This window comes from Heptranchias perlo, chromosome 12 (assembly GCF_035084215.1).
Source record: "Heptranchias perlo isolate sHepPer1 chromosome 12, sHepPer1.hap1, whole genome shotgun sequence".
Lineage (NCBI taxonomy): Eukaryota > Metazoa > Chordata > Chondrichthyes > Hexanchiformes > Hexanchidae > Heptranchias > Heptranchias perlo.
This window is the reverse complement of record NC_090336.1, coordinates 56904501-56931410: the sequence shown is the minus strand read 5'-3', so window position 1 is coordinate 56931410 and position 26910 is coordinate 56904501. Positions and strand designations below refer to the sequence as shown.

The 26910-nt window shown below is 42.8% G+C and overlaps 2 protein-coding genes and 1 pseudogene across 4 annotated transcripts in view; all 3 read left to right on the top strand.

Moving 5' to 3' along the window:
- LOC137328050 (uncharacterized) overlaps positions 1 to 10465 on the top strand; it is a 59011-nt gene extending 48546 nt beyond the window's left edge. For 2 of the 3 annotated variants that reach the window (XM_067994159.1, XM_067994160.1), the window contains 2 exons: positions 2006 to 2188; positions 8966 to 10465. In XM_067994159.1, the coding sequence (XP_067850260.1) occupies positions 2006 to 2188; positions 8966 to 9295 (513 nt within the window). In that variant the 3' untranslated portion in view covers positions 9296 to 10465. The remainder of the gene's footprint in view (positions 1 to 2005; positions 2189 to 8965) is intronic. The other variant, XM_067994158.1, reaches the window with a different exon arrangement.
- A 1242-nt stretch (positions 10466 to 11707) lies between these two features.
- On the top strand, positions 11708 to 26052 carry LOC137327789 (guanylyl cyclase-activating protein 2-like; annotated as a pseudogene).
- LOC137328049 (golgin subfamily B member 1-like) overlaps positions 21997 to 26910 on the top strand; it is a 73387-nt gene continuing 68473 nt past the window's right edge. The window contains exons 1-2 of the mRNA XM_067994156.1: positions 21997 to 22257; positions 26798 to 26863. Coding sequence (XP_067850257.1) covers positions 26816 to 26863 — 48 coding nt within the window. The 5' untranslated portion in view covers positions 21997 to 22257; positions 26798 to 26815. The remainder of the gene's footprint in view (positions 22258 to 26797; positions 26864 to 26910) is intronic.

The window sequence follows — 26910 nt, the reverse complement described above, 5'->3', positions numbered from 1 at the left end:
TAAATCTGTTTCTTTCTCCACAGATGCTGCCTGACTTGCTGAGCGTCTCCAGCATTTTCTTTTTTATTTCAGATATCCAGCATCCGCAGTATTTTGCTTTTGATGAAAGTAAACTTGCCAGATTCCCAAAGGCTGATAGATGGAGGACCCATTAGTTAATCCAGCAAGTTTAGAATGGGATTATGGAGTCAACCGTAGCTCAGTTGGTAGCACTTTCAATACTGAGTCAGAAGGCTGTAGGCTCAAATCCTACTCTAGATACTTGAGAACAAATTGTACGCTGACACACCTGCAGTACTGAGGGATTGCTGCACTGTCGGAGGTGCCGTCTTTTGGGTGAGACATTAAACCAAGGCCCCGACTGCCTGCTCACAGTTTGTAACCTTGGTATCCTATTTGATGCTGAGATGAACTTCCGACCCACGTCCGCTCCATCACCAAGACCGCCTATTTCCACCTCCGTAACATCGCCCGTTTCTGCCCCTGCCTCAGATCATCTGCTGCTGAAACCCTCATCCATACCTTTGTTACCTGTAGACTTGACTATTCCAATGCTCTCCTGGCTAGCCTCCCATCTTCCACCCTCCATTAACTTGAGTGCATCCAAAACTCTGTTGCCCATATCCTAACTTGCACCAAGTCTTGTTTACCCATCTCTCCTGTGCTTGCTGACCTACATTGGCTCCCGGTTCAGGAACACCTCCATTTAAAAATTTTCATCCTCGTTTTCAAATTCCTCCATGGCCTCACCCCTCCCTATCCTGTGACCTTCTCCAGCCCTACAACCCTCCGAGATCTCTGTGCTCCTCCAATTCTTGTCTCTTGCGCGTCCCTGATTTTAATCGCTCCACCATTGGCGGCTTTGCCCTCAGCTGCTTAGGCCCTAAGCTCTGCAATTCCCTCACTAAACTTCTCTCTCCTCCTTTAAGACACTCCTTAAAACTTACCTCTTTGGCCAAGCTTTTGATCACCGTCCTAATATCTCCTTATGTGGCTTGGTGTCAAATTTTGATTGATAACGCTACTATGAAGCGCCTTGGGACATTTTACTATATTAAAGGCTCTATAATAAATGCAAGTTGTTGTTGTTGTTGTCGTTGTCATTAAAGATCCCATGGCACTATTTCGAAGAAGAGCAAGGGAGTTCTCCCCAGTGTCCTGGCCAATATTTATCCCTCAACCAACATCACTAAAACAGATTATTTGGTCATTATCACATTGCTGTTGGTGGGGCCTTGCTGTACGCAAATTGGCTGCCACATTACAACAGTGATTACACTTCAAAATGCTTCATTGGCTGCAAAGCACTTTGGGACGTCCTGAGGTCGTGAAAGGCACTATATAAATACAAGACTTTCTTTCCTTCATAACTGTGTGAGACTTATGCATCAGAATGCCATAGCCTTACAACCCAACTAAAACTAATATAAAAGTGACAGCTTTACCAGATTTATCTAGGCACCTAAAATGAGACTTCAAAATGTCCATGGGTTTCATCCAGGCAGTTCCTGGCTGAACTCCCATCGTCCTGCTCAAGAGACAGCTCTGCACTGGTGTGTAACCAATAGTTAAATTTTACATGTTTAGAGAGCACAGATAAGAATAGTAATGGTGTAAGACTGGCTCTTCGAGGGACTCTCACATCTCTAGAGTCAGTACAAGCCCTGATACCAAGCAGAACAGGCTCGAGGGGATGAATGGTCTACTCCTGTTCCTTTGTTCCTATGACACTACAACTTCAGCACTGGAGCAAAGTAGAAATGGTTTTGCGAAGACAGTAAACATGCAAAATAAAAACATCCTTTTCGGACATTTGGAAATGAAGGCGGTAATCTACTTGTCCAAATTGGCTTTGACCTTTACAGGTTAACTACGTGCCAAACAATATATAAAGTAACAGAAGGGTTAGTTGAATTTAGTATCTGTCCAAAATTGGCAAAGCCAGCACATTGAACTCGTAAACAATTTACTGTATTACTGTGCTGTTTTTCATATTACTTTGAAGGTATGGCAGGAGTATCGACGAAATGTTTATCTCGAGCCGTTACAAATTGTTAAAGTACCAACAGAAAAGCCCATCGATAGCTTGTATAATATTTCTTCCAAGAGGACCTACCTGGTTGATGAAAGACTCCTGACAGGATGGACCAGGCAGTGGTGTGCAGGCAATGAACCTTTTCCAAAATATGTATGTGTGAAACTTGTATTATAATGTCCTGACTGTAATTCCTTAATTTTTAGCAATTACAGGATCCTTGGCTTAATAAACAGAGGCGTAGAGTACAAAAGCAAGAAAGTTATGCTAAACCTTCATAAATCACTGGTTAGGCCCCAGCTGGAGTATTGTGTCCAATTCTGGGCACCACACCTTAGAAAAGATGTCAAGGCCTCAGAGAGGGTGCAGAGAAGATTTACTAGAATGGTACCAGAGATGCGGGACTTCAGTTACGTGGAGAGACTAGAGAAACTGGGGTGGTTCTCCTTTAGAGCAGGGAAGGTTAAGGCGAGATTTGATCGAGATGTTCAAAATCATGAAGGGTTTTGATCGAGTAAATGAGGAGAAACTGTTTCCAATGGCAAATATAAGGTAATTGGCAAAAGAACCAGAGGCGAGATGAAGAGAAATTTTTTTATGCTGCGAGTTGTTATGATCTGGAATGCACTGCCTGAAAGGGTGGTGGAAGCAGATTCAATAGTAACTTTCAAAGGGGAAAAATTTGCAGGGGTATGGGGAAAGAGTGGGCGAGTGGGACTAATTGAATAGCTCTTTCAAAGAGCCGGTACAGGCATGATGGGCTGAATGGCCTCCTTCTGTGCTATATCATTCTATGATTCCAATGAGCCATAGGCTCATTACTACACCATACAAGATCCTTGATTTACTAAGTTAATAATGGATGGAACCTGTTGCTGGGCTGTACTGCAGGGTTCCACCATGTTTATCAAAATGCTCATGGTCTGTTAAAATTCTTGTAGTCCCGTGGGCCTCATAATATTTGTTTTTCCCCTCTGTCCGCTGATGCCCCACTGGAGTTATAAGCCATGATTGCAGAGGATATCCGTAGATGCCAATCAACCATCCTGATACATGGTTCTGAAGCATTGAGGCTGGTATGAGAGATTGTCTTATGATAAGGGGATAGCAAATTTTTCCCCTTCTGAAATGATCGTGGATAGCACGTTCAGTGAGGTGGTCACACCGCAGGTAAAGATTACGCAGGCAGAAAGGAAATGGGTGACCACCAGGCAGAGTAAAAGGACTAGGCAGGTAGAGCACGAGTCCCCTGGGGCCATCTCCCTCTCAAACAGATATACCGCTTTGGATACAGTTGGGGGAGATGGCTTATCAGGGGAAAGCAGCAAGAGCCAAGTTCGTGGTACCACGGGTAGCTCTGCTGCACAGGAGGGGAGGAAGAAGAGTGGCAGGGCTATAGTGATAGGGCATTCAATTGTAAGGGGATCAGATAGGCTTTCTGCGGCCACAAACATGACTCCAGGATGCTATGTTGCCTCCCTGGTGCTAGGGTGAAGGATGTCACGGAGCTGCTGCACGGCATTCTGGAGGTGGAGGGTGAACAGCCAGTAGTCGTGGTCCATATCGGTACCAACGACATAGGTTTAAAAAAAGGGATGAGGTCCTGCAAGGTGAATTTAAGGAGTTAGGAGATAAATTACAAAGCAGGACTTCAAATGTAGTGATCTCAGGATTACTACCAGTACCACGTGCTAGTGAGTACAGGAACAGGAGAATAGACCAGAAGAATGCATGGCTGCAGGGATGGTGTAGGAGGGAGGGATTTTGATTCCTGGGACATTGGGACTGGTTCTGGGGAAGGTGGGACCTGTACAAGTGGAACGGGTTACACCCGAGCAGGACCGGGACCAATGTCCTCGCGGGGGTGTTTGCTAGTGCTGTTGGGGAAAGTTTAAACTAGAATGGCAGGGGGATGGGAACCTGACCAGGGAAACAGAGGAGGGGGAAACAAGGATAGAAACAAAAGACAGAAAGAGAAGAAGCAATAGTGGAAGGCAGAGAAAACAAGGGCGAAAAACAAATAGGGCCATAGTGCAAAATAAAACTAAGATGACTAGCAACCTTAAAAAGACAAGTCTTTTTAAGGGAAAGGGAAAGGAGGTGGGGTAGCGTTGTTAATAAAGGAGGAAATCAATGCAATAGTGAGGAAGGATATTGGCTCGGAAAATCACGATGTGGAATCTGTTTGGGTGGAACTAAGAAATACCAAGGAGCAAAAAACATTGGTGGGGGTTGTCTATAGGCCCCCAAACAGTCGTGGAGATGTAGGGGAGGGCATTAAACAGGAAATTAGAGATGCATGCAAGAAGGGTACAACTATAATCATGGGTGACTTTAATCTACATATAGATTGGTCAAACCAAATTAGCAATAATACTGTGGGGGAGGAATTCCTGGAGTGTGTACGTGATGGATATCAAGACCAATACGTTGAGGAACCAACTAGAGAAGACGCGATCTTAGACTGGGTATTGTGCAATGAGAAAGGATTAATTAACAATCTTATTGTGCGGGGTCCCTTCGGGAACAGCGACCATAACATGATAGAATTCCTCATTAAGATGGAGAGTGAAGTAGTTGAATCCGAAACTAGGGTCCTGAATCTAAATAAAGGAAATTTCGAAAGTATGAGGTGCGAATTGGCTATGATAGATTGGGGAACTTTACTGAAAGGGATGACGGTGGATAGGCAATGGCTAATATTTAAAGAACGTGTGCAGGAATTACAACAATTATTCATTCCTGTCTGGCGCAAAAATAAAATAGGAAAGGAAGCTCAACCGTGGCTTACAAAATAAATTAGGGATAGTATTAGATCCAAAAAGAGGAGACATATAAAATTGCCAGAAAAAGCAGCAAGCCTGAGGATTGGGAGCAATTCAGAATTCAGCAAAGGAGGACAGAGATTGATTAAGAGGGGAAAAATAGAGTATGAGAGTAAACTAGCAGGGAACATAAAAACTGACTGTAAAAGCTTCCATAAATATGTCAAGAGAATAAGATTAGTGAATGCAAATGTAGGTCCCTTACAGTCAGAAATAGGGGAAATTATAATGGGGAACAAAGAAATGGCAGAACAATTAAACACATACTTTGGTTCTGTCTTCACAAAGGAGGACACAAATAACCCGCCATAAATGTTAAGGAACCAAGGGTCTAGTGAGAGGGAGGAACTGAGGAAACCAGTATTAGTAAAAAATAGTGCTAGGGAAATTAATGGGGCTAAAGGCTGACAAATCCCCAGGGCCTGATAATCTACATCCCAGAGTACTAAAGGAAGTGGCCCGAGAAATAGTGGATGCATTGGTGATCATCTTCCAAAATTCTATAGACTCTGGAACAGTTCCTATAGATTGGAGGGTGGCAAATGTAACCCCACTCTTTTTTTAAAAAAAGGAGGGAGAGATAAAACAGGGAATTACAGACCAGTTAGCCTAACATCAGTAGTGGGGAAAATGCTAGAGTCTATTTTAAAAGATGTGATAACAGAACACTTGGAAGGCATTTAAGGGATTGGACAAAGTCAGCATGGGTTTATGAAAGGGAAATCATGCTTAACAAATCTACTGGAGTTTATTGAGGATATAACTAGTAGAATAGATAGGGGAGAACCAGTGAATGTAGTGTATTTGGATTTTCAGAAGGCTTTTGATAAGGTCCCACCCAAGAGATTAGTGTGCAAAATTAAAGCACATGGGATTGGGGGGAATATACTGACATGGATTGAGAACTGGTTGACAGACAGGAAACAGAGAATAGGAATAAACGGGCCTTTTTCCAGGTGGCAGGCAGTGACTAGTGGGGTACCACAGGGATCAGTGCATGGGCCCCAGCTATTCACAATATATATCAATGATTTGGATGAGGGAACTAGATGTAACATTTCCAAGTTTGCAGACGACACAAAGCTGGGGTGGAATGTAAGCTGTGAGGAGGATGCAAAGAGGCTCCAATGTGATTTAGACAAGTTGGGTGAGTGGGCAAGAACATGACAGATGCAGTATAGCGTGGATAAATGTGAGGTTATCCACTTTGGTTGCAAAACAGAAAGGCAGATTATTATCTGAATGGTGATAAATTGGGAAAAGGGGAGGTTCAACGAGACCTGGGTGTCCTTGTACACCATTCACTAAAAGCGAGCATTCAGCTGTGGCAAGCAGTTCGGAAGGCGAATGGTATAGAATCATAGAAGTTTACAACATGGAAACAGGCCCTTCGGCCCAACATGTCCATGTTGCCCAGTTTATACCACTAAGCTAGTCCCAATTGCCTGCACTTGGCCCATATCCCTCAATACCCATCTTACCCATATAACTGTCCAAATGCTTTTTAAAAGACAAAATTGTACCCGCCTCTACTACTGCCTCTGGCAACTCGTTCCAGACACTCACCACCCTTTGAGTGAAAAAATTGCCCCTCTGGACCCTTTTGTATCTCTCCCCTCTCACCTTAAATCTATGCCCCCTCGTTATAGACTCCCCTACCTTTGGGAAAAGATTTTGATTATCTACCTTATCTATGCCCCTCATTATTTTATAGACTTCTATAAGATCACCCCGAAACCTCCTACTCTCCAGGGAAAAAAGTCTCAGTCCATCCAATCTCTCCCTATAAGTCAAACCATCAAGTCCCGGTAGCATCCTAGTAAATCTTTTCTGCACTCTTTCTAGTTTAATAATATCCTTTCTATAACAGGGTGACCAGAACACAGTATTCCAAGTGTGGCCTTACTAATGTCTTGTACCACTTCAACAAGACATCCCAACTCCTGTATTCAATGTTCTGACCAATGAAACCAAGCATGCTGAATGCCTTCTTCACCACCCTATCCACCTGTGACTCCACTTTTAAGGAGCTATGAACCTGTCCTCCTAGATCTCTTTGTTCTATAACTCTCCCCAACACCCTACCATTAACGGAGTAGGTCCTGGCCCGATCCGATCTACCAAAATGCATCACCTCACATTTATCTAAATTAAACTCCATCTGCCATTCATCGGCCCACTGGCCCAATTTATCAAGATCCCGTTGCAATCCTAGATAACCGTCTTCACTGTCCACAATGCCACCAATCTTGGTGTCACCTGCAAACTTACTAACCATGCCTCCTAAATTCTCATCCAAATCATTAATATAAATAACAAATAACAGCGGACCCAGCACCGATCCCTGAGGCACACCGCTGGTCACAGGCCTCCAGTTTGAAAAACAACCCTCTACAACCACCCTCTGTCTTCTGTCGTCAAGCCAATTTTGTATCCAATTGGCTACCTCACCTTGGATCCCGTAAGATTTAACCTTATGTAACAACCTACCATGGTACCTTGTCAAAGGCTTTGCTAAAGTCCATGTAGACCATGTCTACTGCACAGCCCTCATCTATCTTCTTGGTTACCCCTTCAAAACACTCAATCAAATTCGTGAGACATGATTTTCCTCTCACAAAACCATGCTGACTGTTCCTAATCAGTCCCTGCCTCTCCAAATGCCTGTAGATCCTGTCTCTCAGAATACCCTCTAACAACTTACCCACTACAGATGTCTGTAGTGCCCAGGCTTTTCCCTGCCGCCTTTCTTAAACAAAGGCACAACATTTGCTACCCTCCAATCTTCAGGCACCTCACCTGTAGCTGTCGATGATTCAAATATCTCTGCTAGGGGACCCACAATTTGTTGGCGTTCATTGCAAGAGGATTTGAGTACAGGAGCAGGGATGTCTTACTGCAGTTATCCAGGGCGTTGGTGAGACCACATCTGGAGTATTGTATGCAGTTTTGGTCTCCTTATCTGAGGAAGGATGTCCTTCAGGTCATATGTCTTTGCCAATGCTACTTTATAACCAGCCACAAAGAGATGTACCAATATATTTTGCCTTGCGATCTTCCCCATTTTTCCAGGAAAAGTAGCTAGCTCATGGTTGCCAGCCCTCTCGTTCCAATGGGCTAGCAGAGAACAGGAACTCCACAATTAATTATGGATGCATTCATGAATCTTACCATATTGTTTCATAATGCATTAGTATAGCAACTCCTTACAAACAGGGCTGCCAGAAAAACATACTTTTTGAAGTTAAACCATTTTCACCTTTTGCTCTCCTGGGCTATGCTGTGGGGGCAGGAGGGTGACTATCGACATTTTTTCAGTCTCTGCCAATGTCACTGTCAGCTGGTAGAAAATGTTGAAATGCCAACCAACTGAGCTGGGCTTCATTGCTATGACTGATCAGCCACTGGCCACCCAGAGGAAACTCAAAATATAAAATTCAGCCAAGGATGAAATTACAATCTGGATCACTCAGTCCATAACGCCATTAATTTAAAATAAATTGAGTGAGAATACTTTTATATAACTGCAAATATTTAGTTCACTGATCATTGGTATGGTGAAATGTAGATTTAGAAATCACAGTGGTAGAGTCTCTAAAAATAAATTATAAAGACTTGTACTGAACCTTTTTTCTATTCACCTGCCAATTAATTCATTACTCAAGGAGTTTGAGGAAAAATGGTCAGAATTGCAGAATGTGATCTCCAAAACAAGGGTGAGGATCCAATGTAATAAAAACAGAATTTAACTTATTCAGTCACTGTAAAATAGTGGCCTCAAATTATAAATGGATGGACTATTAGACTGTGATCACCAATAAAAATTCCAGATTCCCATGTAATAAATATGGGATTTGACTTATTCATTGAATTAGTGGCCCTGGTCACAAGGGTTGAAACGGTGATAGTGAGTTTGCTCAAGAAATGTATAACTTTGCAAATAGCATTTTCTGTGCATGACATTCTTCAAATAGCATAACAGTATAACAGATTTAAAGATGTGTTGAATCAACTGGTTCAAAAAGTACCCAACAATTACCAATAATTATTTATGTGTTGAGAAAATAATTGTTGTGCTCATAGTCTTTTTTCTTCTTGTGAACAGAAGCTTACCAGTTCCAGGTCAGTTGGTATACCCCCTCGAACGCTCGGTAGCATGAGACAGCTTTCCATTCTGGACAAGAAAACTATTCTTTCAGGAAACAATCAGCGACTCTCTGAGGACCTTGCCTGGATCTCTGGCCTGGACTCAGTTGGGAGCCTCAGAGCAGGGGATCCCTACAGCAAACCCAAGAAAAGAAAGAACTGTACTCGGGATAGATTCCGAAAGGGTTTAGTGTCCAGCACACTCAAGAACACAAATGTGTTACCTTTAGTAAATGGCTCAAAATACATTGCTTGTGACCCATGTGTCTTACAAAGTAGATTGGTCTGATGGTATGATATCTACCATAATAAGATTTTGTTGAGTGAGTAGTCAAGTGAGCCATCTTCTTTCTTTTGAATATTCTACTCATGTAAAGTAATATTCAGCAATGATTATTTAATGTTGTATATCAATGTGTGGGATATGCAAGTTTCTAAGGATTGGAACATGTCGCCAAATTAATAGCTTGTCTATTGTAATTTTTAAGGTTTCAAATGGGGAGATGGGATCAAGATTCATGCATTTTGATACAGGCAACTGGGCTGATCTGAATTCAGATATCACATTCCCTATATGTAGAAGAATTACCTTATTTTACACAAAATATGTTGCATAGAAACTTTATTGGATTTTTTTAAGCCTGTAATGTAAGCATGCCATATAAAGATAAATGCATATATAAATATCCATTTTATTCTGTGTTAAATAGTAATAATTCTGAGGTCTGGAAGCACTTCAGGCAAAGAGTGATCATGTCTGGGGTCATTCAGAGGGTGTTAAATGCGGTGAAGGGGCTAGGGTTAGGGGATCATGGGCATCTATGGAAGGATGAGTTGATGCACCTACTAACCTCTGTTGTCCATATTTATCTTTGTAATTACTATTTGCAATATTATATCAACAGTTAATGCCTTTCTATGTCATTCCTCTCTCTGCAACTTTAACAGCGTTACTAAACCATTTATTTTAAATGGCCTCCTGTCTCAGTTAAAACAGTTTCTAGTTTTGCATTCTTAGCCAAGTAATGAACTATTACAGTATTTATAATTGACACCATTTTAACACAATTCTTCAATGTTCATGTAATTATCTATAACTGTAATGTATAGTCAAATAAAGCACATAAGTGATGCATTATATAACAATCCAAATATATTTTCAACAAGTGGCAACACATTACTGAGGGGCTGAAATTCCTGACTTGGATAATTTTAACAACAAAGTAGACCTGAGTAAAAAGTGATCGTACTTTCCACCTAAATTCCAACAAACTAATGCTGGGTATTTTCTGCTGCTCTGAGTACTTATACCCTTCCACAATAGGATAACAAACATTTGTGAAAATTAAAGAAAATGCAGAATTCTGCATGTTAAGGCCATGATCAGGTCATTAATGATCAACATGTTTACAATTACTCACTTGATGAAGTGTTTTACTCGGTCAGATCTGATGTTAGTTAACTTAGGAAAAGGGAAGGTTTCAAGGTATTGCCATGTCAGAACTGCATGGGGCAACAATAAACAAGGCAAACAGCATATTGCCTAATTAGTTGAATTCAAATCCTTGGAAGTTATGCTAAAACTGTAGAGTTTATACCGTGCTCTGGTAAGGCCAAATATGGAATATTAAGGAGGTAATCCAGCCCCTAGAAATGCTTTGGAAGCAAGCAATGAGGCCTGTGTTGGAGGCCAAGAGATATAGGTGGAGGTGGGTAATGTTACGGAGATGGTAATAGTTGGTCCTTCTGGGCGAGAGGATAATGGATTGGAAGCTCAACTGAGGATTGAATTGGATGTTGAGTTTGCGAACAGACTCATTCAGCCTGAGGGAGGGCGATGGAATCATTCGCAGGAATAATGAGTTTGTGGTGGGGCTGAAAATGCTTAGCTGAAGGAAATTGTCACCCACATAAGTAATCTGATAACACAAAGGCAGTGGAGGGGTTGAGAGACCAGGTGGAGCTGGGTGTTGTCAGTGTCTATGTGGAACCTAACCCCATGTCTTCAGATAATGTGGCCTTGGGGCAGCAGGTAGGTGAAGAAGAGAAGGTGGTCAAGGACAAATGGTTGAGGGACATCTGAGGTAAAGGTGCAGAGGCGGGAAGAAAAGCCCTTGCTGAAGATGGCTACATATTTATACCGGCGAGGTGTTTAATCAGCTGTTTCACAAGGTTGAGAGATCATTATTGCATATAGGACATGGTTGGTTGCCTGGTTTTTTTGCTGCCGCTAACGAAAATGCGTGCTCAGAAATCGGATAAAGAAATAATTTGCATTTAAATCACGTCTTTCATGTCCTCAGGAGTTCCCCTCGCGCTTTACAGCTAACGAATTATAATATTTCAAAAGCATGCATTCTTCTATTTCGCCGGTGGTCAATCTCGGGGGAAACAAGCATTTCAGCTATTTTTTTTTACTGATAGGTTGGGTATTGCGGCTCCTCAGTTTGCTGATGTAACAATTCAAATGGGCATTTGTATCGGGAGGCTTCGTGTGTTAAAATAATATATAATTGCGATGGTGTTTTTTAATGTATTGAAACCTGTGGAACGTAATACCGGAGAAGCAGAAGGGATCAGGTGTATTTAGTTTGCGGCAGTTGTAACACAAGTGAGAACGCAGCAGCGGCGCGGATCCACAGCACAGGGGAGGGAGGATTCAGCACCAAGGACAGGGACACGGACTCTCCGGAGAAACGCGATGGGGAAGTATCAGTGCAGCACGATGCAGGAAATCGACATCGGAGATCCACAGGAAATGTGTAAAAAGTTTGTTGTTGAGTGTCCCAGTGCAGCGTTGTTTTTGCACGAGTTCAAACAGTTCTTGAGGATCTCAAACAACGGTGAAGCTTCAAATTACAGGGATAACATGTTCCGGATCTTCGAGAAAAACGGGGTAAGCGTTGAATGGATCTGCATGTGAAAAGGCACAGTTTCTGAATCACTCGTCTGTTCTGTTAATTGAGCAGCTTGGATGAAATTAATTTAAGTGCAATAATTTTAATCAAGTTTTTAAAAATCTTCAATAATGGGATAACACCATTGATTTTTTGCATTACGTCGCGGCTTTGAATTTAGTCTTATGAGGAAACCTTGAACGTAGATTGAAGTGGTCCTTTAAATTGTGTGACCGAGATGGCAATGGATGCATCGATAGAAAAGAACTTAAAGAAATAATAGAGGTAAGGGTAAGCAGGGGCATCGCTATTTCTTACTAGTGTCTGTATATTGTATTGAGAACACACTCATACACCAGTCCAATGTAATGAGAGAAAGCCGGCCATATTTTTTTTTAATTCGTTCACGGGATGTGGGTGTCGCTGGCGAGGCCGGCATTTATTGCCCATCCCTAATTGCCCTTGAGAAGGTGGTGGTGAGCCGCCTTCTTGAACTGCTGCAGTCCGTGTGGTGACGGTTCTCCCACAGTGCTGTTAGGAAGGGAGTTCCAGGATTTTGACCCAGCGATGATGAAGGAACGGCGATATATTTCCAAGTCGGGATGGTGTGTGACTTGGAGGGGTCCGTGCAAGTGGTGTTGTTCCCATGTGTCTGCTGCTCTTGTCCTTCTAGGTGGTAGAGGTCGCGGGTTTGGGAGGTGTTGTCGAAGAAGCCTTGGTGAGTTGCTGCAGTGCATCCTGTGGATGGTACACACTGCAGCCACAGTGCACCGATGGTGAAGGGAGTGAATGTTTAGGGTGGTGGATGGGGTGCCAATCAAGCGGGCTGCTTTATCTTGGATGGTGTCGAGCTTCTTGAGTGTTGTTGGAGCTGCACTCATCCAGGCAAGTGGAGAGTATTCCATCACACTCCTGACTTGTGCCTTGCAGATGGTGGAAAGGCTTTGAGGAGTCAGGAGGTGAGTCACTCACCACAGAATACCCAACCTCTGACCTGCTCTTGTAGCCACAATATTTATATGGCTGGTCCAGTTAAGTTTCTGGTCAATGGTGACCCCCAGGATGAAGATGGTGGGGGATTTGGTGATGGTAATGCCGTTGAATGTCATGGGGAGGTGGTTAGATTCTCTCTTGTTGGAGATGGTCATTGCCTGGCACTTGTCTGGCGAATGTTACTTGCCACTTATGAGCCCAAGCCTGGATGTTGTTCAGGTCTTGCTGCATGTGGGCATGGACAGCTTCATTATCTGAGGGGTTGGGAATAGAACTGAACACTGTGCAATCATCAGCAAACATCCCCATTTCTGATCTTATGATGGAGGGAAGGTCATTGATGAAGCAGCTGAAGATGGTTGGGCTGATGACACTGCCCTGAGGAACTCCTGCAGCAATGCCCTGGGGCTGAGATGATTGGCCTCCAACAACCACTACCATCTTCCTTTGTGCCAGGTATGACTCCAGCCACTGGAGGGTTTTCCCCCTGATTCCCATTGACTTCAATTTTACTCGGGCTTCTTGGTGTCACACTCGGTCAAATGCTGCCTTGATATCAAGGGCAGTCGCTCTCACCTCACTGCTGGAATTCAGCTCTTTTGTCCATGTTTGGACCAAGGCTGTAATGAGGTCTGGAGCCGAGTGGTCCTGGCGGAATCCAAACTGAACATCGGTGAGCAGGTTATTGGTGAGTAAGTGCCGCTTAATAGCACTGTCGACGACACCTTCCATCACTTTGCTGATGATTGAGAGTAGACTGATGGGGCGGTAATTGGCCGGATTGGATTTGTCCTGCCTTTTGTGGACAGGACATACCTGGGCAATTTTCCACATTGTCGGGTAGATGCCAGTGTTGTAGCTGTACTGGAACAGCTTGGCTAGAGGTGCAGCTAGTTCTGGAGGACTTTATGAAAAGATATAAACGTGTAATACTCTCTGTATTAAGTTGTCAGAACCTGAAGTCTCCACCACTCTGATTATCATGGCATTTGTCTTGTTCATTTTATTGTACTCAATTTATCATGCAAAAAAATGGTTGGAGACAGGATGACGAAACTTAGCTGCTGACACCCTAGGAAGTTTGTGACAGAATTTTTCAGCTAGCAGATGAAAACAGAGAGGGTACATCCATCCATCCATCCCTCTATCACTCCATCCCTCCCTCCATCCCTCAATCTCTCTCTCCCTTTCTGTCTATCCAGTTGTATATCTAACAGTCTATATTCTATTTAGTTAACCATTTTTGAATTATTTTAATAATTAAATGTGTTCCAAAGTTATGTTCAGTTACAGTGAAACATACTCCGGATTAGCATCCTTGCTCTGCATCTTTTTGTTTTCATGAAACTAAAATATCTCACAAAGACTAGCCTAATTACAAAGAAACATATTCCTCCAGTTTAGAAAGATTGATTTAATGGCGCAGTTATACTGCATATTGTGAGTTGCTGCAGAACGGGTTCAGCATAGCAACAATGCAGAACCTGCAGCGTCACTGCAGCCAAATCAATGTGAGTTTGCGATTTTGCATTGGATGTAAGACCACCTTAAGAAAGTGGCCTCACACTATCCTAGCTTTGCACCAGTTGGTGGACAGCCATTTTTTTAAACTTTAAAATCAAAGAGGCTAGACATTCCGTTGAAGTTTCTATTGTTAGAATACAGACAGTTTTCGTATTAGCTTTTTTCTAAGATTAAGCAGAGCTGTGTGGAGATGATTAAGTACGTATATGCAGAGCTCTGCTTTCTCCCAATTTGTGAGTATTGTGAGCAGGTATCATATGTTGGTGCTATAACACTCTTACAACTGATGTAAATCTAGTAGATGTGGTACATCTGCACCATAGAGGTCATATGTTCTACTGTAACTGAATGAGCCAAGAGGGTGGTGGTCACATGTTATTTATTGTGCGCATCACAGAGGCCAATTTGATGGGTTTTTTTTCTTCAGAAACAAGTGAAATATAATTGTAGCCTAAACATGTCTATCCTCACCCATTTCATTCAGGAAAACTCTCTCTTAGTGAGAGAGGTGAGAAAGGTGTCCAGAAAGACAGATGGGTCATGAAGATGCTTCAGTTGGACATGAACCCTTACTCTTATCTGGTAGAACAGAGAAGAAAGAGGCTCTCCACATGCTTAAAAACTGTTAAATCTTCAACTTCTGATGAAAAGTTAACTCTGTTCCTCTTTCCACAGATGCTGCCTGACTTGCTGAGTATTTCCAGCATTTTCTGTTTTTATTTCAGATTTCCAGCATCCACAGTATTTTGCTTTTATTTGAGAGAAGAAAGAGTGCTATGTTTTAGAAGATATGGTGTGGTTCCCTTGAAGTATTTAGGAGGTCAACCCCAAAATCTTTAATGGATAATTGCTGATAAAGTTAAGATTCATGTTCTTCTATGATTCTAAAAGGGGGTTACAATGAAAGCCAAAGTTGCTCTTTCCTTTACGTGTTCCTGTTTTTCTTAAGATTTCTCATGCATAGATGTTCCTGATTTTTGTTTCTTCCCCCTGAATTTGGATGAAAAACTTGATAAAATCTGTTGTGAGTAAGTGTGTGCTCTTTTGGATTAAAAATAAAACAAAATGCTTGTAATCTGTAAACCTCAGGTTCAATTGGGAAATCACAGCTAATAAAAAATGGAGTGTGCTCAATACCAATGAGGAAAACCTTATTTTTGTAAGGGAGGGGCATATCACATGCTGTGTGAGCAGAGTCATCCTACTTGTTTCTGGTGAGGCGGGGCAGAGTCTTTTAATCTTGTACATATGATTTAATTCATCTTTTGGACGATGTTTGTGTTTAGAGTTTCATCCGGTTGAATTTGCATTTTGCAATTGGTTGCGTCCTAACATCAGAAGACTTACCTATGCAGAGTCATAGGTGCAGTTTTACAGACTGTTTTTTATATTAAATGCCTTCAGGGGATTAACCTACAATTTGCATGTTATCACAGTATGTGGATCAGACTTTTTTTCCTGTATCGGACAAAAAGGTGCCATTTGAAGTTAAATTGATATCAAACTGGATGTATGAAAACACACATACATTTTTATAACAGCCATGTCACTATGGGTATGGTAGTGTAGTGTTTATGGTACTGGACTAGCAACCCAGAAGTAGTGAATTTAAATCCTATCATGTGAAGTTGAATTCAGGAAAAAAATAACCATGAAATATGTCCGATTGTCATAAAATCCATCTGATTCACTAATGTCCTTCAAGTATGAAAACCTCCCACCCCTACTTGGTGTGGACTACACTTAACTTAAACTCCACACTGCAATTTTCTATATTTTGCCAACATAGAAGTTGTTGTACAGTAAAGTGAAAAGCAAAGTCATGAAGCTGTGCATCCTCCGTTGTCATGATTTAAAAAATATTTTTTTTATTCGTTCACGGGATGTGGGCGTCGCTGGCGAGGCCAGCATTTATTGCCCATCCCTAATTGCCCTTGAGAAGGTGGTGAGCCGCCTTCTTGAACCGCTGCAGTCCGTGTGGTGACGGTTCTCCCACAGTGCTGTTCGGAAGGGAGTTCCAGGATTTTGACCCAGTGACGATGAAGGAACGACGATATATCTCCAAGTCGGGATGGTGTGTGACTTGGAGGGGAACATGCAGGTGGTGTTGTTCCCATGTGCCTGCTGCTCTTGTCCTTCTAGGTGGTAGAGGTCGCGGGTTTGGGAGGTGCTGTCGGAGAAGCCTTGGCGAGTTGCTGCAGTGCATCCTGTGGATAGTGCACACTGCAGCCACGGTGCGCCGGTGGTGAAGGGAGTGAATGTTCAGGGTGGTGGATGGGGTGCCAATCAAGCGGGCTGCTTTATCTTGGATGGTGTCGAGCTTCTTGAGTGTTGTTGGAGCTGCACTCATCCAGGCAAGTGGGGAGTATTCCATCACACTCCTGACTTGTGCCTTGTAGATGGTGGAAAGGCTTTGGGGAGTCAGGAGGTGAGTCACTCGCCACAGAATACCCAACCTCTGACCTGCTCTTGTAGCCACAGTATTTATATGGCTGGTCCAGTTAAGTTTCTGGTCAATGGTGACCCCCAGGATGTTGATGGTGGGGGATTCGGCAATGGTAATGCCGTTGAATGTCAAGGGGAGGTGGTTAGACTCTCTTGTTGGAGATGGTCATTGCCTGGCACTTATCTGGCGCGAATGTTACTTGCCACTTGTGAGCCCAAGCCTGGATGTTGTCCAGGTCTTGCTGCATGCGGGTACGGACTGCTTCATTATTTGAAGAAGGATACGTCACTGCTGGAATATTGTGAAGAATTCACTGTGAACTTAACAGTAAATCTGGACCTGTTGGAAGATTCAGTTTTGGGCAGACATTCTTCATAAGAAAATGTTAATAAAATTCAAATGTGAGTACAATATATTGAAAGCACATGCTAACATTATGCGAACATAATATTTCTTATGCTTTGTGCATCAGAATGACCTCTGTAAAGTAAAAATCTAGTGTTATTTGATATCTGCGCAGTATTTTGTTTCATTCCTGGGTGGTATTCCAATATTTATATCATTTTTCTATGAAGCTACCATTAAAACTTGTAATAAAATGTCATAAGTAAAAAGGAATGCGTTACTGCAACATGGAAGGACGTAACACAAAATGCTGCTGATTTTTAAAAGTTTACATGAAATGATTGTTACAGTTTGAATTTATTTCCAACATTTTTGTCCTGTGTACATTAGAATTTAGGATCCTAGGGTGGCGAGACTCATTTGGAGACCTGTGACTTCCACATGTCACAGGGGGAATAGGCAATTTGACCTTCTATTATGAATCTGGCCAGTTCTAATTGATACACTGCATTGCGTTTCCACATTCAAAGAGGAAGAGGTATTGGATTTTCTCCTAACTACTGAGGAGGGAGTAATAAACCAAGTTGAAGTAAGAAAACATTTAAGAGGTTAGATTTCCAGGATTACCACATATCGGAAATATGGATTACAAGTTAGATGAAGCATCTGTCCAGTTGGCCTCAGACAATGGAGATTCATTATAAAGCATTCCAGTAAATATTCACACATTAAGGATTGGAATGTCATCCCTTTGAGCTTTGCAGGAGCTAGTTTCAAGAAGTCCACACTCAGGCATGGGTGGTAACTGGATTTATGAGCAGCTCTACTGGCCAACCCCTGGACAGGGAAGGAGTCAGGGATCAAACTGCTATACTTTCTGTTCACAGAGGACAAATGGAAGAGGATAACCCACATTCAGGGTCAGTTGGTAAATTCTGCTGAGAGAGGTTGATAAGGCCTAGATCAGTCTACCTTAAGAAGAGAGCTGGCCAGGCCCAGAGTAAGGCTTGGTCTGATTGACTGATAAGGCTGATCAAAAGAGAAGGATACTTCGAGGGCTCTCCTGGAGAGTGTAATGCCCCAACCACCATATTACAAAATAAATAATGAATGCAAAGTTTCAATTATCACGCTTGAACCCTTTCTCCTGTGGTCAAATATTGTCGTTTATTTAAAGCTGATTTCCAGCCTTGAACCCATAGTTGTACATATGTGCAATTTTCAGTCGCCCGTGGGCGAATTGGGGAATATTAAAGCTTATAAATTTGGAACACGCTATTTATAATTTAACTGTAAACAAAACTTGCCGTAGATAAGAACAGCAAACTGTTGTGTATGTTGAAAATGTTCATGTTGTGCTTGATTAGAAGGGTTTGGAAATCAACATGGAGCTGCTTCAGTGCATCTTTTGTAATCACATGATTTCATGTTATGATAGAAGCACATAGACACATTCAGTTTACTGGAATAGAACCTGCTTAATTTTGTCAAATTTTGTTTAATAATACTCCTGTGAAGTGCCTTGGGATGTTTTACTACGTTAAAGGCACTATATAAAAGCAAGTTATTGTTGTTAACAAAAGATCACCAAACCCAAACCTGCATTTTCATGGGTGTACAACACAGTCAGCTCTCTACAAGTCGGATCTTTAATATCTGCAAGTGCAGCTTTGGGTGAAACTGCCAATTGGTGTTGGTTTATGGCAAATTGTGGGCAGTTTTGTACTGTGCACACAAATCTATTATGGTCTGATTTGAGACGGGTTTTCACACAGAACCCCGATGGGCAATAGAAAGAGTTGCAATTTGCAATGCAGTTGTTTACCTAAAATCTCGCTGTTGGTTATGATTCCAACTCGGCAAATAGAGACCTATCAAGCCGTAATCATTTTGAGTGAACACATTTTGGCATAAAAATGTAATCTATTTTGCAGAAATGTCAAAAATCAATGAACTATTGGAGGTGAGATTAGCAGAAAAATATTAGCAAGATTGCAAATCTTTTTAAAGTATGGAACAGTTTTGACTTTTCAGCATTAGGCTTAAGCATGTAATCTAGGCTGACACTACAGTGCAGTACTGAGGCAGTGCTGCACTGTCGGAGGTGTTCTCCTTTGGATGAGATGTCAAACCAAGACCCCGTCTACCCTGTCAGGTGTGTGCAAAAGATCTCACGGCACTATTTCAAAGAAGAACAGGGGAGTTCTCCCTGGTATCCATTTATCCCTCAACCAACACCAAAAACGGATGATCTGGTCATTTACTTAATTGCTGTTTGTGGGAGCTTGCTGTGTGCAAATTGGCTGTCGTGTTTCCTACATAACTATAATCTTCCAAAGTTTTCTCGATTCAGGAACAGTTCCTTTAAATTGGAAAATTGCTCATGTCACTCCACTATTTAAGAAATTTGAGAGAGGGAAACCAGGGAATGATGGGCCAGTTAGCCGAACATCTGTTGTCGGGAAATTACTAGTCTATAATTAAGGATAGGGTGACTGAACACCGTGAAAATTTTCAGCTGATCAGAGAGCCAGCATGGATTTGTGAAAGGTAGGTCATGCCTGACAAACCTGATTGAATTTTTTGAAGAGATGACTAAAGTAGTGGACAGGGGAATGTCTATGGATGTTGTTTATATGGACTTCCAGAAGGCATTCGATAAAGTCCCTCATAAGAGGCTGTTAGCTAAAGTTGAAGCTCATGGAATTGAGGGCAAATTAATGTCCTGGTTAAGAATTTGGCTGAGTGGTAGGAGACAGAGATAATGGGCAGGTACTCAAATTGGTAGGATGTGACTAGTGGTGTCCCACAGGGATCTGTGTTGAGGCCTCAACTATTCACTGTATTTATTCATGACTTAGATGATGGGATAGATAGTCACATATCCAAGTTTGTGGATGACACAAAGATAGGCAGCATTGTAAGCAGTGTAGATGGAAGCATAAAATTATTGCGAGATATTAATAGATTAAGTGAATGGGCAAAACTGTGGCAAATGGATTTCAATGTAGGAAAGTGTGACGTCATCCATTTTGGACCTGAAAAGGATAGATCAGAGTACTTTCTAAATGGTGAAAAGCTCAAAACAGTGGAGGTCCAAAGAGACTTAGGGGGTCCATGTACATCGATCATTAAATTGTTATGGACAAATAATCAAAAAGGCTAATGGAATGCTGGTCTTTATATCCAGAGGACTAGAGTACAAGGAGGTAGAAGTTATACTACGGCTATACAAAGCCTTGGTTCGACCAGACCTGGAGGACTGTGTTCAGTCCTTAGGAAGGATATATTGGCCTTGAAGGGATTGCAGTGTAGATTTACTAGAACGATACCTGGACTCCAAGGGTTAAATTACGAGGAGAGATTACACAAACTAGGGTTGTATTCCCTGGAATTTAGAAAATTAAGTGGTGATTTGATTGAAGTTTTCAAGATATTAAGGGGAACTGATAGCATAGATAGAGAGAAACTATTTCCATTGGTTGGGGAGTCTAGGACTCGGGGATGTAGCCTAAAAATTAGAGCCAGGAGTGAAGTTAGGAAACACTCCTACACGCAAAGGGTGGTACAAGTTTGGAACTCTCTTCCTCAAACGGCAGTTGATGCTCGCTCAATTGTTAATTTTAAATTTGAGATTGATAGATTTTTGTTAACCAAAGGCATTAAGGGATATGGGGCTAAGGAGGGTATATGGAGTTAGGTCACAGATCAGCCATGATCTCATTGAATGGTAGAACAGGCTCGAGGGGCTAAATGGCCTCCTCCTGTTCCTACGTTCCTACACCTCAAAAGTATTTGATTGGCTGCAAACCTCTTTGGGAGGTCCTGAGGTCATGAAAGGGGATTTATAAATGCAAGTTTGAGGGGTTTTGATTGGGAGAAACTGTTTCCACTGGCAGGAGGGTCGGTAACCAGAGGGCACAGATTTAAGGTAATTCGCAAAAGAACCAGAGGGGAGATGAGGACAAATTTTTTTACGCAGCGAGTTGCTATGATCGGGAATGCACTGCCTGAAAGGGTGGTGGAAGCAGATTCAATATTAACTTTCAAAAGGGAATTGGATAAATATTTTAAAAGGTAAAATTTGCAGGGCTATGGGGAGAGTAGGACTAATTGGATAGCTCTTCCAAAGAGCTGGCACGGGCCGATGAGCCGAATGGCAGCCTCCTGTGCTGCATAAGCACGAGGGAGAAAGGAATAGAAGGGTATCCTCATATAGCTCGATGAAGTAGGGATGGAGGAGGCTCGCGTGGACCATGAACGCTGGCATAGACCAGTTGGGCGGAATGACCTGTTTCTGTGCTGTCGTTAGAATGATTATCGAGTTACATTTAATGATAAGTTCTTTCTTTCTCTATCATGGTAGGGCGGGGAAAGTGGAGTTGTGGTCCAAGATCAGCAATGATCAACGGCGGAGCAGGCTCCAGGGGCCGTGTGGCCGACTCCTGCTCCTATTTCTTATGTTCTTCTGATAGAGCTGCAAGTTCTGAGAGAGACTTGACACTTCAATAAGCAACATTGCGTCTCACTGTTTTAAAAAAAAAACTAAACCAGCTCCCAGTGTTCAATGGGTTTGGTCTCTGTTGTCACTCTTGAATGAATGGTGCCATTGCCTCATTATTCAGTGCTTCCACTTGTAACATTGCGCCGCACGCCCGCCCCGCTCTCGTACGTGCCCGCGCCGGGTTGTACGTACTCACGCCGGGTTCTACGTACTCGCGCCGGGTTGTACGTACTCGTTCCAGCTTGTACGTGCCACGTCACGCGGTGTCGGCTGCGACGAAGCTCAGCTGCGGGTCGGCTGCCTCTCTCTCTCGGTCGGTCGGTCGGTCGGTCGGTGTGGTGGCGGAGGCTCAGCTGCCTGGTATACCTCTCCCCCCCCACCCCCTCCTCCTCCTCCCGGGAGCAGCACAGGAGGGGGGGCGCACGGGTTATAAGAGCGGCACGATGATGATGGCGGCGCTGTGAACCACCCCGAGCCGCCCCGCAGGTTACTGAACGCCGCCCCTGGGGCCGCTCCGCCTGCGACTGTGGCGCCGCGCACAGGTAGGGCCGGAATGTTAAAGGTGAGCGGCCTAGTGGGGAAAGACAGAGCGCAGGTCACACACAGCCTTGGGGGTGGGGGAAAGGGACGGGAGTGGGGCAACTCGCAGGAGAGCAGTGCACTGGGCCAATTTATTTTCGGTGCTGGGGTCACTTTATTAATGCAGCCCCGGAAAGGTTTGGTTATAAAATATAACCTTTGGATTTTTTTTTTAGTGATCACGCCAAGTGCAAATATTGTTTAATTTACTGGTTCTGACAGGATCACAGTTATTAAGTATACATTGGGCCTACTGGTGACCGATTTGTTGCTTTCAATTGGACCTGACCGACAGGAAAGATGTGATTGCATTAGAGAGGATCTAGAGAAGATTTATGAGGATGTTGCCGGGACTGGAGAATTTTAGCTGTGAGGAAAGATTGGATAGGCTGGGGTTGTTTTCTTTGAGGCTGAGGGGCGATTTAATTGAGGGGTATAAAATTATGAGGGGCCTAGATAGAGTGGATAGGGAGGATCTATTTCCCTTAGCAGAGAGGTCAATAACCAGGGGGCATAGATTTAAAGTAATTGGTGGAAGGATTCGAGGGGAGCTGAGGAGAATTTTTTTCACCCAGAGGGTGGTGGGGGTCTGGAACTCAGTGCCTGAACGGGTGGTAGAGGCAGAAACCCTTATCGCATTTAAAAAGTACTTAGATATGCACTTGAAGTGCCGCAACCTACAAGGCTACGGACCAAGAGTTGGAAAGTGGGTTTAGGTTGGATAGCTCTTTCTTGGCTGACACAGACACGATGGACTGAATGGCCGCCTCCTGTGCTGTAAATTTCTATGATTCTATGATCCAGTCACCATGCCAACAGGGTTGCCATTTCACATAACTGGCAGAGCAGACTAGTTTCATGTGAACCTAGTACTACACATTTAGCATTGCAACTGTCACTTGGGGCGACTCAGATACAAGGTCAAAGGAGCTGGGACTGGCTGGATTGGGGAATTAGTTCTGAGATTAAATTACTTTTTTAAAAAACTGAGCAATTTTGCAGCCAGAAAAGAGATATCGTCGTCTGGCTCGAGTCGGACCTGTCTGAATAATGCTGTCTGGATTTAGTCAGTGTTGGGCAGATCCATGTTGTGATTCTGGGAGAGACAGCAGCTGTCCTGGGAAAATTGCTGATGCTAAGTTTTAGTAATGTACTGTCCTAAAAAACCATATAAGAATACTTTTTTTCTACCCAATTCATTTTATAGTTACAAATGTTATTGTAATCTCTTCTGTAAATTATGTTCACTCTTGTACATGCTTGAAAGTGCTATGAGTCAGAAGTTACCAAGGATCATTTCACAGTCGCAAAAATTTACACTATATAGAATATATTTTGCAATTAACTCCCACGCTGCCAGCCAAGGAAGCTAAGGAAAATCAATTTCCTAGGCTCTTGATTGGAAGTAATTTTTAAGCCACTAGTGCAGAACCAGTGGAATATCTGTGATTCACTTTATTGTCACTTCAGTGTCAGTCTTGGCTCAGGGGTAGGACTCTTGCCTCTGAGTCAGATCATGGGTTCATGCCCCACTCTAGGCTGATGCTACAGTGCTGTATTGAGGAAGTGCCACACTCCTGGAGGTGCCATCTTTTGGATGAGATGTTAAACTGAGACCACACCTGCCCTCTCAGGTGGACATAAAATATCCTGTGGCACTTTTCAAGGAAGAGCAGGAGATTTCTACTGGTGTCCTGGCCAACATTTAATCCTTAAAACAATTACACCAAAATAGATTATCTGGTCATTTGTTTCATTGCTGTTTGTGGAATCTTGCTGGTGCAAATTGGCTCTCACATTTTCCTACAATACAGCAGTGACTAGTATTGAAGTACTTTGAGATATCCTGAGGACACGAAAGGTGCTAAAGAATGCAAGTTCTTTCTATTGACGCTTTTCTGACATCCTTAAATTAAAATGGAAGCTCAAATGATACATATACAAGTATAGGAAATCTATAAATAACAAGAGCACTAAATGTTATTCACAGAATTAAATAACAGCTGTGAGTGTGTGCTGTAAAGCTATGCTTGCACTTGGATTTCACAGCAACCCTACACCAGCGTGTGTTCCAATTCTGCCTACTGCAGGATGCTGAACTTTATTGACACTTTATTCAGCTGCAACCAGGCTTAAGAACATAAGAAATTGGAGCAGGAGTAGGCCAATCGGCCCCTCGAGCCTGCTCCGCCATTCAATAAGATCATGGCTGATCTGATCCCAACCACAAATCTAAAGAACACAAGAAGTCGGAGCAGGACCCGGCCACATAGCCCCTGGGCCCTCTCCGCCACCCACAGGGCATTGACCGATCCGAACTCAGCTTCATGTCCAATTTCCTGCCCGCTCCCCATAACCCCTAATTCCCTTTACTTCTAGGAAACTGTCTATTTCTGTTTTAAATTTATCTAATGATGTAGCTTCCACAGCTTCCTGGGGCAGCAAATTCCACAGACCTACCACCCTCTGAGTGAAGAAGTTTCTCCTCATCTCAGTTTTGAAAGAGCAGCCCCTTATTCTAAGATTATGCCCCCTAGTTCTAGTTTCACCCATCTTTGGGAACATCCTTACCGCATCCACCCGATCAAGACCCTTCACAATCTTATATGTTTCAATAAGATCGCCTCTCATTCTTCTGAACTCCAATGAGTAGAGTCCCAATCTACTCAACCTCTCCTCATATGTCCGCCCCCTCATCCCCGGGATTAACCGAGTGAACCTTCTTTGTACTGCCTCGAGAGCAAGTATGTCTTTTCTTAAGTATGGAGACCAAAACTTAGCAGTGGTTTTGTTTTAAACTAGTTGATTAGCTGTGGCGTTCTTCACTGGGAATCATGGTTTTGGAGCATGGTTTTGATGTTTAGCTGCTAAGATAGAGCTATGCTTTTAACTTGGCTTGTTTCTTTCAGGCCACTGCTCAAGTACTCCCTTGCGGTGAGGTGGTCTAAACTGGCAAATGCAGGGTAACTGAAGGTGCTTGTGAACTCCGGCATTCAGATGCCGGTAATTTTTTGGCTGCAGGTCAGAAAAGTGGAGCATATTTTGAGATTGGTTGACATTTGTAACGAAGTGTGGGCGGTGTTGTACATGTGATAGATGCAAGACTTTGTATGAACTCGCCCAGTATTTGCTTCGAAGCAACCTTTTAATTATTTAATTAACAGCAGTCAGACTTAACGGCAATGGCACTTTACAGCCTTAAAGGGACAAACACCTACCCTTTACATCATATAATGTTAGAAAACAGGGTCATCCTCTTGTTGTGAGCTGCAAGTGATTTGCTATTACGTATAAGAAATAAGATACATGAGACATTTGTTACAGATGCAAAGCAATCTTAAAATGCTCCTAACCAGCACTTCTAATCTCCAGCCTGAAATTTACCAGCGTACAGTCGAACTTGACTATAACGAACCCCCTCAAAACCATCAGAATAGATTGTTACATCAGGATGTTCACTAAAGCAGGGTTTGGCGATATGCTGCACCAGAAAACTAAGAAATGACCAATTTCAATTGAAGATAATTTTATTCTATTAAAAACTACACAGTGTAGATTGCGCCATATTATTTGTGCTTCTCTTAATGCACGCTGTTTCTATCTTGTTAACCAGTCCAAAAAGATCCTTGGTCCCAGGTAATGACGGTGTGAAGTTTCACACAGTTGCCATTGCCTTTCTGAACTCATCCAGTGAAGGGATAATTGGTTCTTGTCCTTCCACATCCTCGCCACCAGAAGCTTCCTCAGCCTCTCCGTGACTCAACATTGCTCTTTGCTAAGCTGAGGACTTTGCAGATTGTGGCGTACGATTTTCCTTTATGGTGCAGAGCATCGATTGTTTGAAGTTTTGATTTCAGAGACAAAGACGATCTCTTCCTTGCCATCTTCACGCATGTTGCCAGTTGCCCCGTGCCAGTTTCTGTTTGCAGTTGCCTCCTTGCGCCCATTGCAGTTTGTGTGATCTCGGTGGACTGTCTTATCGGGCAATGAATGCATAAGTTATGCGGGATTCGCACTACAACTTTTTCCAGTTAGCCAAAGCTTGAATTCCATCACTGTACTCTGGTCGGTCCTGTTTTAAGTATTCCTTGAAGTCGGGCTGATTTCCACTGAAAAAAATCGTGTCTTAGCATTGGGATTGTTAAAACCAGGGGTTTGTTACAAGCAGGGTTCGTTATGGTGAAGTTAGATTGTTTTTTAATCTTCAAAGTTCCCTAACCAAAGTTAAACTGAATACTTAAACCTGTGTTTACTTAACAAGTAAATTTTGTGGCCTTTGCTGGTCCGCAGATCCACATTAGCAGAAAAATAAGTGACGCATTTCTTAGTATAACGCTTCCTGTCCTTTATTCCAGACTTCCTTCACCAGGCCTATCATCTTGGAGCCATCTAAATCAGAGACTCCAGCCTCCCTATGAGGATAGTCACAAGTTGGCCATTAAAATTATATTTAAATAAGCTGTGCTTTGGAAAGACCTAATTATTATTTTGGTTGATTTATAGCCACGTTAAAAAAAAGCCATGTGGAAGTGGTCCTCCGCAGATGAGCCTCCCCCTGCGCCAGCAGGGGTAAGTATGTCTTAAACAATCATGTTTCCTGTAGGTACATTTATGTT